Here is a 16,563-nt window from a genome sequence, read left to right as displayed (position 1 = left end):
TAACAAATAATTAACCCAAATAACCAACACTTAAATTGATTCAAATACTGCTTTTGTCAGTTTTAATAGCTGAACATTCATAAACTCACACTGGACATCTAAAGTCACAGGATCAGAGTATTGCTCTCCATGCTCATTTCTGGCTCTACACTTGTATTCTCCACTGTCATCAGAGCTGATCTTGGGGATGTTGAAGATTCTTCCAGATCCTACAAATGATTCTTCTTTAAACCAGCTGATTTCTGCAGGAGGGTTTGAGTCACTGCTGCAGTTCAGAGATACTGAATCTCCAGACATTACTACATGAGACCCACTGACAGACACTGAGATGTTCCTGGGTGGATCTGAAACAGAAAAAAAAAACACTTATATCAATAAATCACATCAAACATGGCATTGAAGTCTAGATTTAGAGGATTTAATATATCAGTTACTGAAGCATTTTAAACTCACACTGGACATCTAAAGTCACAGGATCAGAGTATTTCTCTCCATGTGCATTTCTGGCTCTACACTTGTATTCTCCACTGTCATCAGAGCTGATCTTGGAGATGTTGAAGAATCTTCCAGATCCTACAGATGTTTCTCCTTTAAACCAGCTGATTTCTGCAGGAGGGTTTGAGTCACTGCTGCAGCTCAGAGTCACTGAATCTCCAGACAGTATTACAGCAGATCCACTTATGGACACTGAGACATTCCTTGGTGGGTCTGAAACAGACCAAATTTACCTAATTTTACATAATTATTACAGTAATTCATTATTTTGAACAATGATCAGTACAAATTATTAAAAACTTACACTGGACATCTAAAGTCACAGGATCAGAGTATTCCTCTCCATGTTCATTTCTGGCTCTACACTTGTATTCTCCACTGTCATCAGAGCTGATCTTGGAGATGTTGAAGATTCTTCCAGATCCTACAAATGTTTCTCCTTTAAACCAGTTGATTTCTGCAGGAGGGTTTGAGTCGCTGCTGCAGTTCAGAGTTACTGAATCTCCAGACATTATTACAGCAGATCCACTGATGGACACTGAGATGTTCCTGGGTGCGTCTGAAACAGAACAAATTTATTTATTATGCATAATTATTACAGTTATTTATTATTTTTAACAATGATCTGTACAAATCATCATTTACTCACATTGGACATCTAAAGTCACAGGATCAGAGTATTTCTCTCCATGGTCATTTTTGGCTCTACACTTGTATTCTCCACTGTCATCAGAGCTGATCTTGGAGATGCTGAAGATTCTTCCAGATCCTACAGATGTGTCTCCTTTAAACCAGCTGAAGTTCAGTGCAGGAGGGTTTGAGTCGCTGCTGCAGCTCAGAGTCACTGAATCTCCAGACATTATTACAGCAGGTCCACTGATGGACACTGAGATGTTCCTGGGTGGATCTGAAACAGACCAAATTTACTTATTATACAAAATATTATAGTCATTTATTATTTTGAACAATGATCTGTACAAATGATAATTTACTCACACTGGGCATCTAAAGTCACAGGATCAGAGTATTTCACTCCATGTTCATTTTTGGCTTTACACTTGTATTCTCCACTGTCATCAGAGCTGATATTTAATATGTTGAAGATTCTTCCAGATCCTACATACGTTGTTCCTTTAAACCAGCTGAATAATGCAGGAGGGTTTGAGTCACTGCTGCAGTTCAGAGTCACTGAATCTCCAGACATTATTACAGCAGATCTTCTGATGGATATCGAGACATTCCTTGGAGGATCTAAAGAAGAAGAAGAATAAAAGATAACATTTAATTAACCCAAATAAAATTTTATCAAATACTTCATTCATAATTTTAATAACTGAACGTTCATAAACTCACACTGGACATCTAAAGTCACAGGAGCAGAGTATTTCTCTCCAAGGTCATTTCTGGCTCTACACTTGTATTCTCCACTGTCATCAGAGCTGATCTTGGAGATGTTGAAGATTCTTCCAGAACCTACAGATGTTTCTCCTTTAAACCAGCTGAAGTTCAGAGCAGGAGGGTTTGAGTTGCTGCTGCAGATCAAACTCACTGAATCTCCCTTTACTATTACAGCAGATCCATTGATGGACACCGAGACGTTGTTTGGAGGATCTACAACACACACAATTAAGGAAAAACTGTCTAAACTGATAAATTCCTCCAAATTAACATTGTCTATATCAGAGCCTATATCCCCGAAATTATTAAAACAGTTTTCAGAAGTTTCTGAACGTTTTCTTAACCTTTTGAATCCTTCCTTACTTTTGTAATATGCGCCTAAAACTTTTAAACTAGCTGTCATTCAGCCTCTTATTTAAAAAAAAAACAAAAAAAAAAACAGCTTAATCCTTAAAAAATGGTCATTTATAGACAAGGGGTCACCAATCTCATTCCTGGAGGTCTAATGGCCTGCAGGGTTTACCTCCAACTTGCCTCAACACACCTGCGTGGGTGTTTCAAGTACACCTAGTAAGACCTTCATTCACTTGTTCAGGTGTGCTTGATTAGGGTTGGAGCTCAAATCTCCAGGACACCGGCCCTCCAGGAACAAGTTTGGTGATCCTTGTTATAGACCATTTCAAACCTGGCTTTTCTATCAGAAATTCTAGGAAAAGTTGTCTCTGCTTAACTATGTTCCTTCCTACAGAGAAACAATATTTGTGAGAATCCAGTCTGGATTTAGAGAACTTCATAGCACAGAAACAGCACTTGTAAGAACTGAAACTGACCTGCTCCTGTCGTCCGATAATAGATCGTGGATCATAATATTCTCTTTGATAGGCTTGAAAATTATATTGGTATTACTGGAACTGCATTGGCCTGGTTCAGGTCTGATCTATCTAAACGTTTTCAAGTTGTGTCAGTTATTGAAGAGGCATCATACAGATCAAAAGTACACTGTGGGATACCACAAAGCTCAGTTCTTGTTCTGTTTTCACACTATATATGCAACCACTAGGTGATATCATAAAAAAAAACAAAAAAAAAAAACATGTTAGTTTCCACTGTTATGCTAATGATACACAACTTTATATGTCCTCTCAATCTGGTAATTTGTACTAATTTTCAAAATTAACAGATTGTATAGCTGATATTAAACATTGGTTGACTAATAACTTCTTATAACTAAATTCAGATAAATCTGAGATCTTGCTAATTGGACACAAAAACCTCACACGCAAAACCCTCTTCTTCAGTCCTCTTCTTCAGTCAAAAATTTGGTATGATTTTTTAATCATCCCAAGGCCAGATTTCAAGCATCTGTAAGACTGCATTTTTTTTTTATTTGAAAAATGTTGCCAAACTTCAACATATGCTATCAATGTCTGATGCGTAAAAGCCTATACATGCATTCATTACTTCTCAGTTATACTATTGTTATGTGTTACTAGGTGGTCGCCCTGTTGGCCTAATTAGCACACTTCTGCTGGTTCAAGATGCAGCTGCCAGACTGCTTTTTAAAACAAAGAAATATGATCAGAGTATATGAATACTTTCCAGATACACTGTAAACTCTGGAACAGCCATCTTAGCACAGTTCGGGAGGCAGACACCCTCTGTCAGTTAAAAGACACATCTGTTTGCATTAGCATACACATAAACCCAAATGCTTTGAAATCCAAATCCTCTGAAGTTTGTTTGGCCGTACTCACACTAGGTACAGTTGCCTCGAACCGGGCCAAGGCACGCTTGTCCCCCCTCCCGTCTCCCCTGTTGGCCCGCACTCACACCACAAACGGGCCTCGGCACGCTTACGTCATCGCTGCTGCGCTGTTCAGTGAGAATCGCTCTCTCACTCAGCAGCACAGTGGAGGTTTCTCTAGTTATATCGTTTCAGTCGTTTGATATGCAGTGACATGCAGTCAGATATTTCGCCAAACAGTCCTTAGGGATGCGGTGACACGCAGTCAGATATTTCGTCGAACAGATCCGCCACTTTTGGAGCTCATAATAATAAAGCTCTCGTGCTGCAGGAATGAGGAGGTCTGCTGAAGCCGCGCAGCTGTGGTGCAGTGAGAAGTTCTCGTCTTTAATAAACTATGGCAGTTTGCGTTCACTGAACAGTAAGAATGATTAATAAATCCATATGAAACAATCCCTTAAAAGTCACGTCTCGCTTTCAGTTTCGGGCTTGAGGCTCAGGCACACCTCTTCCAACCGGGCCCGGGCCGGCCAAGTGAACCGTGCTTGAGCCCGATTCAGCGCACTCACTCTTCTCAAACGATCCGGGAAACGGGCCTGGGCACGGTACAGATGGCATAGTGTGAGTAGGCCCTTAGTCCACATTATTTAGGGCAAGCGGAGCCGGTAACGCTTATGTAAGTCTAATCCTGAGGTCTCCACATTCCTGAACCCCTGACTTATCGAGCTGCGCATCGATGGACTTGCTCTTCAGTGTCTCATCAGTGAAAATGAAACCAAACTGAACTGAACACTGGACTGACACAGGTTTAATTTACTAGAACTTCTATGTTGCTGCTTTGACCCAATCAACAATGTAAAAGTGTCAGAGAAATAAAGATGAATGGAATTGAATGTCCATCGTAGATAAATTACAGAAGCATTTAAAAATGAATAAATAAATCTGTACTTACAGGTGACATTGAGATAGACATCAGGCGATGCAAGTGTGTTTCCAAGTACAGCACATCTATATCTGCCTGCATCTTCTCCTCTGACTGGATCAAGGATGAGTTTGTCTCCAGTAGTTCCTGTAGTCAATATCTCTGAGTTTCTGTACCAGATGAATGTTGGTGTGTCAGTCAGATTACAGCTGCGTTTACATGTCAGACGGACTGAATCTCCCTCTGTCACTCTCTCAGGAGACTCCAGCTGAAGATCTGAACACAACACACACATTATATCTAGTGCTGCTCTCATACACTGATTATTATTCTACATAATGACCACAAGAAGAGAGAAACCTCAGGAGAGTCACCTGTGACATTAAGATGCACTCCTGGAATACCAATAATTCTCCCACCAGTTACATTAGTAGTGATTCTGAAGTAATACTCGTGTTCATCATTCTTGGTCACATGACTCAGTCTGATGGTGCAGTTCTGCTTTTTATCTCCCAGATACTGAAGCCTCTGACTGTATTCAGGGTCCTCAGACAGATCTGCAAACTCTCCTCCATTTTTTACAAGGTCTTTGTTCCAGAACACTTTCATGATCTGATATCCAGTAGTCGGGTATGTAAAAGTGCAGCTGATTGTCACTGATGAGTTCTGTAGAGCACAGATTTGTGAAGGACTGTAATTCACACCCCAACCAGCAGCAGAAACCCCTGAAACAGAAATAGTCCTGATTAAAATGTAGCTTTAGCAATTCCACTGGACTTTAAAACACTAGGGAATAGAGAAATAAAAACAGAGAGAAGAGTGATTAAATCATCAGTGATAAAAAGAAAAATAACAGTACTTATAGTGAAGAACAATTTACTAACATGAATACCACATTTCTTATTATGAGCTAATAGTTGTTCACCTACCTTAATTACTTATTAGTACATACAATTTATGGCATACTTCAAGTCAATATCAAAGAACTAGCCAAAAAACAAACAAAAAAAAAATGCTGTCATTGAATTATAGCAGTGATGTGAATGTAAGATTGACTCACTGTGAATGATGAGCAGAAAGATCAGATGAAGAGCAGGAGCCATTCTGAGCCACATCAGCATCAAATCTATCTAGAATCCAGCATTAATCATCACTTCTACACTCATCAACAGTAAATGTACATCACCCTAAACAGCTCTTAGTGTTAGGAAGATCTTTACAAATCTGCAGATTATTAATGCACAACATCAGTGTGTGTAAATCAACTGATGACTGAGATCAACACAAGATATTTCTCATGTCACAAATCATGTGTTATATGAGCTTCATCTACACTAATCATCAGTCAAATACCAGTGTGTTTGTCTTACCGTGTTGAAGAGCAGCCGATCAACAGAAACTGACTGTTTTAACACATGCTCTTCTTCCTTAAAGTAACTGAGTTTCTGTGGTTAACACTGTTTAATCTGTCCCTCCTCTTAACTAAACATACCTGAGATGAAACTCTCTCAAGTTAATGATGTTTTAAGACGTTTAAAGTTGATGTTTAATGTGTTTTTGTGAACTAAGACTGTATTTCATCTTTAAGACTTGAATAAAAGTTATTAAAAATGGAGGGTAGGATTATTCTGACTGATAAAAGCAATATTTAGATGGCAGTTTTCCAATTTCTTAAAAGCTACTGTGTTTGAGCTGTTTATGTTAAATGTTGAAATGGCAGCTATTCCAGTAATACTGGTAGATTGAGTTTCTGCTTTATCATTTCAAGTGTTTGGGTGTTTTCCAGTTATGGGTTGCAGCTGGAAGAGCATCCGCTGCATAAAACACATGCTGGATAAGTTGGCGGTTCATTCCGCAGTGGCGACCCCAGATGAATAAAGGGACTAAGGCGAAGCAAAATGAACAAATTAATGAATAAGCAGAGAAGCTTCAAAATCCAGTGAGACGATGTTGAAATCTCTTTCACTGTGAATTAAAATAAGTATTTATGAACACTTTGTAGCACACGTAAAACAGAACACAGCAAGTCTAATGTGGAGATTTGTATATTCAATGGTCTCACAGGACTAAAATGTGCATAATGTGTTGGTCCAAACCAAGCCGCAACCTCCAGCTTCCCCTTGTGAAGTCAATACCACTTTTACCAACTATTTTCAATGAAAAGGCGCTAAGCTCTGCCTGAAAAGTCTCTAAAAGTCCCTTGATTATGTCATATGTCAATTTGCATATCACTATCATCATCACGTTCTACCATTTCTGTGTGTTTAACAGCCCATGGTTAGTAAAGGGGTGTTTATATTTGCTCTACGCTTTATGTAAGCATGTCAATTTAACTAAATGTATTGCTGTTTGAATACAGTATATCACTATAGATGTGTAGTAAATCTGCAGTAATCTCTCAGACGTAATAAATGTTCCGTTTATTAAAAGTTATGAAACTCTCACGTAAAATATCTGTGACTGTGAACAAGAGAAAATAAACGGTCAAATTGAACTGTTAGGAGAAGCAAATTGGTTTGACTGTACAATGCAAATACATTCACACTGCTGGTGATAAATCATTTGCCGTCGGTACGCAGAAAAGTGATCTGCTGTCAGGCTGCAGGTGGGAGAGGCTGCTGTATGACTACTGGGCCGCCTGTCAGTGCTCTGAGGCAGAGGAGGGGCCGACGACATCATCTGCAGCTCATTGAGAAGAGTAGGGATAGTACCTTATGGACACAGTCTATAAAAATCTCCAGTCACACACAAAAAAAGTAGCTCAATTTGTTTCTAGTCGCTTTTTTGACAATTTGTTGCTAGAGGGGTCTGAAAAGTTGCTAATTATAGCGACACAGTTACTAAGTTGGCAACACTGGTCAATACGGATGTAACTGCAATTTAAATTTACAGCTGATAAACACATGTTTACAGCCTGGTACAAAAGACGGTTTTGGTACATATAGCTAATAATAGCCTTCATGACAACTGCAAGGTGTTGAATCTTTTGTTATGACTCATGCTCATGCATGTTTTGTTTTCATTCTGTTAATTAAACATAATTAAGGACGTGGCCATTGAAGTGACAGCTAGGTTTTGCTCAACACCGTCACGTCACTTCAGCTGATTCCGGCTGATTAGCTGCTGAACTCTGTATATACATAATATTTTTGTTTTGTTTTTTTGTGGATTTACTTAATCTATTGCCTTTTAAAATTGTTTCCTACAACTTTCAGATGATATTGCATGCTGTGTGCATTTAATTGTGCTCAATATGCATTCAAGTGGCCTCAATTTCACAGGTGAGTAAAATTATATACTTGTGTACTATCTCTATTAATGTATTTATGATCATTTATCATTTATAATGTTCTTTAGAGCTGTAATGCACTCCAGAATCTGTCAGATTGATTAGCTGTAGGCTCTAGAACAGTCATCTGAAGCATTGTCATACACTTGTATGCCTGGATTTCATCAATAGCCTTGCATTTACTAACACAGACTATATCTGAAGTGTTTGAAAGTAATTGGCGTTTTCCTCCTGTAGAAAAACATCATAAGAACAATGTTTGGTGGTTCAATGTGTTACAGCAGTGTTTTTAAAAGTCTGAACACTTTATTGATAAGTACACAACCAAGCACATGTAGTCAGAACACAAACGAGTCGCAGGTAATTTAGCATTAAGTGTTTCTCCGGGTTTCTCTCAAAGTAAAGCTTGTCTAAGCAAAATGCTAGCAGGCGTCTGTAGCTCTGCTCATGCTCCGCCTCTTTACCCTTGTCTGGTATCTCCCGGTTGGTGCAATGATGCGCAAACAAAATGATGATGGTTATTAGCTTATTTTGCATTCTTTTGAAACCTATGGGTGACGTCACGCATATGACGTCCATATCTTTTACTGTCTATGGTCCAAGCCTGTGTTTGAAGCAGAAGAGTTTGCAGAAGCAAATGCACACTTCAGAGGTCTTCAAAATCCTCTCATTAGACACTGTTTACTACTGTAGTTATTCTCTGAAATGTAAATGTCATGAGGGGGTTTGGCCGTGAGAGCGCCACCTGTCTTGACTGACTACCAGCTCTTGAGCTTGTATTTTGTTTTGATTTCACCTGTGTTACATGACTCTGTTCTGGATTTCCAGAGAGAGGCGCAGTCTAGAGGTCTAAATTTCTAGATGTCTAGAGGAATAAATTTCCAAATAAATCGCGGGAGTGGTCGGTAACGGGTTTAATTTGGGACGGGAGCTGGCTGTCTAGCAATATCGCGGATATTGCTATGCGAATGAGAGAGAGAGAGAGAGAGAGAGAGAGAGAGAGAGAGAGAGCTTTGCCTGTGTGTGTGCTTGGTGCTTGTGTGTGTGTATGTTAGTGCGCGCGCGCGCGCGCAATGAGAGAGAGAGAGAGAGAGAGAGAGAGAGAGAGAGAGAGAGAGAGAGAGAGAGAGAGAGAGAGAGAGCTTTCCCAGATAGCAAAATACACTCGGGCCAGTTCCAGCTAGATTCTCGCCTGCCAGAGACTTACCACTCAGCCTGGCTCCGGCTGCCGGACTCCGGATGCTTGTGGACTCACTGCCCGATTCCGGCCCGAATCGATCGGGTCAGATGCGGCAGCCGTAAGCGAGCCGACGCTGCCGCATCCACGCCGGAATCGGCTCGAGAGTAATGTGCGCTGCGGCCCGGAGCTGGCGCGACTCAGTATTTATATACCTTTATATAAAACCTTTTGGTATTACATTGGTACTTGATACATGGTATTACAAGCCTTTGAGTTGATATAACAGCAAACACCTGTGTGTCTGCTTGGTGCTTGTGTGTGTGTTAGTGTGCGCGCCGTATGAGAGAGAGAGATTGGTCTGTGTGTGTGTGCTTGGTGCTGTGTGTGTGTGTTTATACAGACAGCTTGGCTGTCTGGACTGTATAGATGGGGGATTTTCGGTTTTGTTCTCCCCGCTCTTTAGCGGGATCGGGCGCGACGGGCAGAAAACGGGGCGGGTCGGGCAGCGGGACTATAAATTCTTAATATAAGCGGGAGCGGTCGGGTTCGGGCTAAAACCTGGCGGGTGCGGGCGGGAGTGGGATTCAAAATTTAGTCCCACACAGATCTCTAGCGCAGGCTTCAGTCCAGCTGTGGTTGAGTGTATTTACTGATGTGCCGATGAATAAGAAGTAAAGATGCAGTTTAAATATTGATTTAGGCTCATCTGCAGACGCTTAGACGAGTTGATCTGTTTAATCACTGCATGAATGACAGAGGCTGACAACATGAATTATTCATACTATAGAGGCTTTATTAGGATAATACATGGATGTGATTAATTACATCAACAAAGCATTCTTAACTGATTAGAGACACAAAACCTAAAAACAGTCATAGCATTTAGATCACTACCGCAAAACTGACAATCAAAATATTAATATTACTCTCACAATATGGCATGTTAGAAATGAAGCTGAACACATTCACATCAGGAGCAGGAGATGGAGACCTCTGCTGGTTGAGTGAGGGTTTGCACAAACACTAATAATAAAACTGATCACATACAGGAACACAGAAGACAGAATAACTGAAGCCGGAAATATTAAACACTTTAAGACAATAAAGCAATTCACTGACTCATCACTAATGATCCCTGTCAATCACATGTGGCTCCGCCCACACAGCTCAGGATTGGTGATTTCTGGCTCCGCCTCTCACTGCAGCCTCCTGTTGATCTGAACAGACAATAAGATGAAGAAAGACTGAAGCTCAACCACATTAAACTCTTTGACGAGGCTCATCCAATAATCAAACTGCTGCTGAGAGGGTTTACGGCTGATATTGTCTCTTACTGGTGGATTGTGATGTTCAGAAGAGCTCTGAGGATCAAGAGTGGAGCAGGAGTTTTCAGCAGGTCTGTGGTGAACGCTCTGTGTGAAAGACAGCGAGAGATCATCAATCATCTGATCATCAGTGAACATTGTCTGACTTTGACTTTCACTTACTGTGAGTGTGTCGTACAGGTTAGAGGTCGCGGACTGGAGATCCAGACCTGCATATGTGTCTGAGATCTGCACAGAGAGAAGGACATTGTGGCTCTATTTTGATGATCTAAACTTGTGATCTAAAGCACACGATGCAGGAGCTCATAGGGTGAGTCTGAATCTACTTTTGCTGTTTTAAGAATGGGAAAAGCAGTCGGCATGCCCAGCGCACGGTCTAAAAGTGTTGTCCTTATTCTTTTAATGATCCATGTGTGTGTTTGGAGTGTAATGGGCATTAAAACAATCAGAGTCTCATCTTCCATTCCCTATAATCGAGTTGTAGTTGCGCAATGGTGGATTCGCTGGCGGACTTTCTAAACAGAAAAGCTGAACGCTTCACTAAACAGAGGAAACAGATCTGCTGATGCACAATGTTAAAGACCATCTACAGAATGAGCCAGATTCACTAAAACCCTCTGAGGTAAATACAGGAGAAGCTAGCATTTTGTTTATTTATGTATACAATAATAATCTTTTACATTTTAATTGTTTTTTTTTTTTTTCATTTTTAAAGTTGGTCATGTGCTGCTGTGCATCCCTGTGTGTGTAATAAGCAACTTGTATGCATGCATGCTGTGAACCCGCCTATAGATGCACATCACTAACATGCTCTTTTGTGCTCAGTTGTAGGAAACATGCAGGAAAACACCGTAAATAATGAAGATTATCTCACCACAGACTCTTTCACTGCTGATCTTCTGCTCTTCCTTCTAGAAAGACTGTCAGAAGAAAGATAAAAAATATATTTTACTTAAATGTAAGATAAATTACGAACAGTAAAACTTATTCATGTCATTTTTTTCCATGTCATTTTCATCCATTTCTATCCGGGGCTTGGTCATGGAGTCAGCAGAACCCCAGACTTCCCTATCCCCAGACACTTCCTCCAACTCCTCTGAGGGGATCCCGAGGCGCTCCGAGGCCAGCCAAGAGACATAGTCCCTCCTGCATGTCTTGGGTCTTGCCTGAGGCCTTTTCCCGGTGAGACAGGCCTGGAATAGCTCCCTAGGTAGGCGTCCAGGAGGCATCCGAAACAGAACCTCAGCTGACTTCTCTTAAAGTGGAGGAGCACCGGCTCTACTCCGTGCTCCTCCCGGGTGACTGAGCTCCTCACCCTGTCTATAAGGGTGCACCCTGCAAAAGAAGCTCATTTTGGCCGGTTGTATCCAAGATCTTGTGCTTCAGGACATGACTCAAAGCTCATGACCACAGGTGAGAACAGGAACATAGATTGACCGGTAAATCAAGAGCTTTGCCGTTTGGCTCAGGTCCTTCTTGACCACAACAGACCGGTACAATGACGGTACGCATTACTGCTGGCGCTGCACCAATCCGCCTGCCAATCTAACACTCCATCCTTCCCTCACACCTGAACAAAACCCCAAGATACTTTCCTCCAACCTGGAGGCCTTTTTCTCAGACTTAGAGGTGCTGATTTTTATCCCAGCCATGTCACACTCTGCAGCAAACCGCCCCAGTGCATGCTGAAGGTCCATGTTCGATGAAGCCAACATAATAACATTGTCTTCGAATAACAGAGATGAAATCCTGTGGTCCCCGAACCGGACCCCCTCCAGCCCAAGGCTGCACTGTTGTAAGAGGCTAAATTATCATATGCATTTGTTTATATGACAAAACAAGCTTTTTTGACTCAAGAAGTTCCATACTGACTACAAAGCCAGATACTGATAAGATCAGGGCCTGTTGTGTGGACTTTGGGAGTTTTATGGTGTGGTCACATGTTGATTGGTCAGTTTGAATGTCTTGAATGGCTTTAGTCACATGGTCAAGAAATATACAAAATAGGGGTAAACTCGAGCTCTGTCTTTTTTCCTGGCCTGCTACTCCTCTCCTTCTCTGGAGTCTACTTCTTCTCTGACTCTACTGCAATCAGGCTTTTGGGCCTGCTCTCTTTGTCTCTCTCTCTCCCTCCCTCTGTGTCTCTCCTTCTACCTCGGCTAACTTTAATTTTACATTTAAGCTGGGTACAGTTTATACCATATGTTTTATCATTTCATATTTTATTTTTTTATTAATTAATTTGTAATAATTTATAATTTTTTTTTGTTCTTAATACAACATACACTGGAAACCAGTTTGACTTATTGCCGTATACTTATTTTATTACAACTTATTCATACAACATTTTCTCACCAGATGTAAATCACAGCAAAGAGAGCCGCGGATCCTCCACCAAGAAAAACACCAACTGCAAAACCAACACCAAATTCTGGAGACCAGAGGATAAATCTGACTGCCGAAACAAAAGAAGCTCCAGTTGTTTATTATGAATAGATAAATATAATACAATACTAACACACACATAAAAAAAAAAAAAAAAAAAAAATATATATATATATATATATATATATATATATATATATATATATATATATATATATATATATATGTATATATATATATATATATATGTATATATATATATATATATATATATATATATATATATATATATATGTATATATATATATATATATATATATATATATATATATATATATATATATATATATATGTATATGTATGTATACAAGTATATATATATATATGTTTGTATATATATATATATATATATATATATATATATATATATATATATATATATATATATATATATATATATATATATGTGTGTGTGTGTGTGTGTGTGTGTGTGTGTATATATATATATATATATATATATGTGTGTGTGTGTGTGTGTGTGTATGTATGTATTTATATATATATATATATATATATATATATATATATATATATATATATATATATATATATATATATATATATATATATATATATATATATATATATATATATATATGGTCTAAGTGCTTAAACATGTAGAATATGATTAATAAACTCACACTGGACATCTAAAGTCACAGGATCAGAGTATTTCTCTCCATGTTCATTTGTGGCTCTGCACTTGTATTCTCCACTGTCATCAGAGCTAATCTTGGAGATGTTGAAGATTCTTCCAGATCCTACAGATGTTTCTCCTTTAAAAAAACTGAGGTTCAGGGCAGGAGGGTTTGAATCACTGCTGCAGCTCAGAGTCACTGAATCTCCAGCCATTATTGCACAACATGGACTCACAGATATGAATGTCTTTTTTGGAGCATCTAGAAGAAAAAGCATTAATTTTGAAAATGGATTACACATTTGATATTTCATTCACAAATATTTATTATTAATTCCTATTTAATAAATAACTTTAAAAAAAAAATGTTATTATTATTTTACTACTAAGTTTTTTTTTTATGAACTACAGTGGTCACTGTACGGAATACATGTGATTACAATAATTGTTTTTTTTTATTAATTACAAAAGATGTCTAAGTATCTAAAATGACTAGCATAAATTAAAAAGGTACTAGTATCTAACAGACAAGTACCAAGTACAAGAGACTACTTAATTAGTACCTAATGAATGATTGAATGTTAAAATGACCTTCCATACTCACACATGACATTGAGATAGACCTCAGGTGATGTGAGTGTGTGTCCATGTACAGCACATCTATATCTGCCTGCATCTTCTCTTCTGACTGACTTGAGGATGAGTTGGTTTTCAATATTTCCTACAGTCAATGTGTGTGAGTTTCTGTACCAGATGAATGTTGGTGTGTCAGTCAGTTTACAGCTGCTGTTACATGTCAGACGGACTGAATCTCCCTCTGTCACTCTCTCAGGAGACTCCAGCTGAAGATCTGAACACAACACACACATTATATCTAGTGCTGCTCTCATACACTGATTATTATTCTACATAATGACCACAAGAAGAGAGAAACCTCAGGAGAGTCACCTGTGACAGAGAGAACCACTCCTGGAACGCCAATCCATCTTCCTTCTGTTACATTAGTTGTGATTCTGCAGTAATACTCGCGTTCATCTCTCTCTGTCACATGACTCAGTCTGAGGGTGCAGTTGTGCTGTTTATCTCCCAGATACTGAAGCCTCAGACTGTATTCAGGGTCCTCAGACAGATCTGGATACTCATCACCATTTCTTTCAGGGTATTTGGTCCAGAACACTTTCATGATCTGATGTTGAGTAGGGTATTTATAATAACAGCTCATTATCACTGATGAGTTCTTTAGTGCACAGGCAGTTAAAGATCTGTAACTCACAGCCCAATCAGCACTAGAAACCACTGGAACACAGAAATAATCATGATGACATTGTTGTTTTATTAGTTACAACGGTAACACTTTACAATAACAGTACATGAATAATGATGTATTAATATGTAAACTAAACATTACTTTATTATGAATTAATGATGAGTTAAGGTATGCACTAATCATGAATTAACTTTAACTACAACATGATTCGCATGAGTTCATGTGTGAATAATGACTACCTTAATTACTTGTTAGTTCATGATTGTTTGTTAATTAATGTATTAATTACCACATTAGTTTATGCTTAATTTAATCATGATGAACTCATGATATGTTAATGTATAATTATGTTGTGACTTTACTTGGAGGGGCACATCATCATTAACCGATTCTTAACTACTCATGAACTCCTTATAAACGTCCAACTAGTGAGTTTACACTGAATAACAATAGAGAAGTGTTCTGTCAACATCAACATGAAGAGGAGTTCATGAGTAGTTAAGGATGAGTTAATAGTGATGTGCCCCTCCAAGTAAAGTCATGACATAACTATACATTAACAGCTCATGAGTTCATGTTGGTTACATTTAGCCTAAACTTAAATGTTAATTAATACATTAATTAACAACATGTACTAACAAGTAATTAAGGTAGTCAATATTTACACATGAACTCATGTGAATCATGTTGTAGTTGAAGTTAATTCATGAGCATACCTTAACTCATCATTAATTCATAATAAAGTAATGTTTAGTTTACATATTAATACATCATTATTCATGTACTGTTATTGTAAAGTGTTACCGTTACAACAAACCATAAAAAAAAAAGATTTTGAATAAATTACATGAAGTAAAATGATAGCAGCAAAAGCAGACTAACAAAGGCTCAGCGTGAAGGATGTTAATGGAGGGTGTTGCAGAAAAGCAGAAATGAACAGACAGATGTGAGAAAACAGCCAGCGGATGTGAAGAACGCCCTGCACAATCAATAATGCAACAAATGACCAAAACAGTGTTTTCCAGACGATAAAAAATGTTATGTTCATCAAAAAAAAAAAAAATAAATAAATAACACAAATACAGAAAAGTACATTATCTATTCAATACATCAAGAAGACACAGAAACCTGCTGAATAATGTCTGATTTTGGTGTGTGTAAATGCAGAGAAATAAAGCAGTGATGTGAATGTAAGATTGACTCACTGTGAATGATGAGCAGAAAGATCAGATGAAGAGCAGGAGCCATTCTGAGCCACATCAGCATCAAATCTATCTAGAATCCAGCATTAATCATCACTTCTACACTCATCAACAGTAAATGTACATCACCCTAAACAGCTCTTAGTGTTAGGAAGATCTTTACACATCTGCAGATTATTAATGCACAACATCAGTGTGTGTAAATCAACTGATGACTGAGATCAACACAAGATATTTCTCATGTCACAAATCATGTGTTATATGAGCTTCATCTACACTAATCATCAGTCAAATACCAGTGTGTTTGTCTTACCGTGTTGAAGAGCAGCCGATCAACAGCGACTGATGGACTGACTATTTTAACACATGAACTTTAGGTTTAAAGAGACAGCTCTTGTGGTTAACAGTTTAATCTGTCCTTCCTCTTAACTGAACATCATTCAGATGAAACTCTCTAAAGTTAATGATGTTTTAAGACAGTTATTGTCCACCGAGTTTTACCTTTGTCTTACCTTTTGCAAAAAAAAACCAAACAAACAAAAAACACAGTTGTAGGGTATGATTATTCTGACTGATTAAAGCAATATTTACAAGACAGTAGTTTCCCCATTTATTAAATTGTACTCAGCTGTTGATGTTAATTGTTTAAATGGCAGCTA

General features: G+C 38.5%; 2 protein-coding genes across 7 annotated transcripts in view; both read right to left on the bottom strand.

Moving 5' to 3' along the window:
* LOC100149932 (B-cell receptor CD22-like) overlaps positions 1-5,954 on the bottom strand; it is a 44,536-nt gene extending 38,582 nt beyond the window's left edge. Inside the window, exons 1-10 of the mRNA XM_073906449.1 lie at positions 5,930-5,954; positions 5,620-5,689; positions 4,934-5,284; positions 4,590-4,835; positions 1,849-2,106; positions 1,492-1,746; positions 1,145-1,402; positions 800-1,054; positions 454-708; positions 90-344 (exon numbers count right to left, since the gene is read on the bottom strand). Of these exons, the coding sequence (XP_073762550.1) occupies positions 90-344; positions 454-708; positions 800-1,054; positions 1,145-1,402; positions 1,492-1,746; positions 1,849-2,106; positions 4,590-4,835; positions 4,934-5,284; positions 5,620-5,680 (2,194 nt within the window). The 5' untranslated portion in view covers positions 5,681-5,689; positions 5,930-5,954. The remainder of the gene's footprint in view (positions 1-89; positions 345-453; positions 709-799; positions 1,055-1,144; positions 1,403-1,491; positions 1,747-1,848; positions 2,107-4,589; positions 4,836-4,933; positions 5,285-5,619; positions 5,690-5,929) is intronic.
* Positions 5,955-9,263: 3,309 nt separating this feature from the next.
* Positions 9,264-16,306, bottom strand: LOC141375123 (B-cell receptor CD22-like). 6 transcript variants are annotated; one of them, XM_073907263.1, is made up of 10 exons: positions 16,218-16,260; positions 15,908-15,973; positions 14,384-14,731; positions 14,040-14,285; positions 13,440-13,697; positions 12,709-12,808; positions 11,228-11,273; positions 10,516-10,581; positions 10,363-10,440; positions 9,264-10,237 (listed from the first exon to the last, which is right to left on the bottom strand). In XM_073907263.1, the coding sequence occupies exons 2-10, from the start codon at positions 15,966-15,968 to the stop codon at positions 10,196-10,198; spliced, it is 1,245 nt and encodes a 414-aa protein (XP_073763364.1). In that variant the 5' UTR covers positions 15,969-15,973; positions 16,218-16,260; the 3' UTR covers positions 9,264-10,195. The 6 variants fall into 6 exon arrangements, with proteins under 6 accessions (XP_073763364.1, XP_073763360.1, XP_073763352.1 ...); XM_073907259.1 differs by having other exon boundaries at positions 15,908-16,071; positions 16,218-16,248; XM_073907251.1 differs by having other exon boundaries at positions 15,908-15,977; positions 16,218-16,242.
* Between the last annotated feature and the right edge of the window lie 257 nt (positions 16,307-16,563).

Source organism: Danio rerio, chromosome 1 (genome assembly GCF_049306965.1).
Source record: "Danio rerio strain Tuebingen ecotype United States chromosome 1, GRCz12tu, whole genome shotgun sequence".
NCBI classification, from domain to species: Eukaryota; Metazoa; Chordata; class Actinopteri; order Cypriniformes; family Danionidae; genus Danio; species Danio rerio.
The sequence above is the reverse complement of the archived record's forward strand: the minus strand, read 5'-3'. Positions and strand labels throughout refer to the sequence as shown.

Excerpts from the sequence above, each read along its gene's own strand:
- LOC141375123 (XM_073907263.1), bottom strand. The coding sequence starts at position 15,968 with ATGCTGATGTGGCTCAGAATGGCTCCTGCTCTTCATCTGATCTTTCTG. Across the intron at positions 14,286-14,383 it reads AGTGGTTCTCTCTGTCACAG|ATCTTCAGCTGGAGTCTCCT; the intron begins GTGACTCTCCTG and ends TGTTGTGTTCAG. Across the intron at positions 10,582-11,227 it reads CAGCAGTGAAAGAGTCTGTG|ATCTCAGACACATATGCAGG; the intron begins GTGAGATAATCT and ends CTCTCTGTGCAG.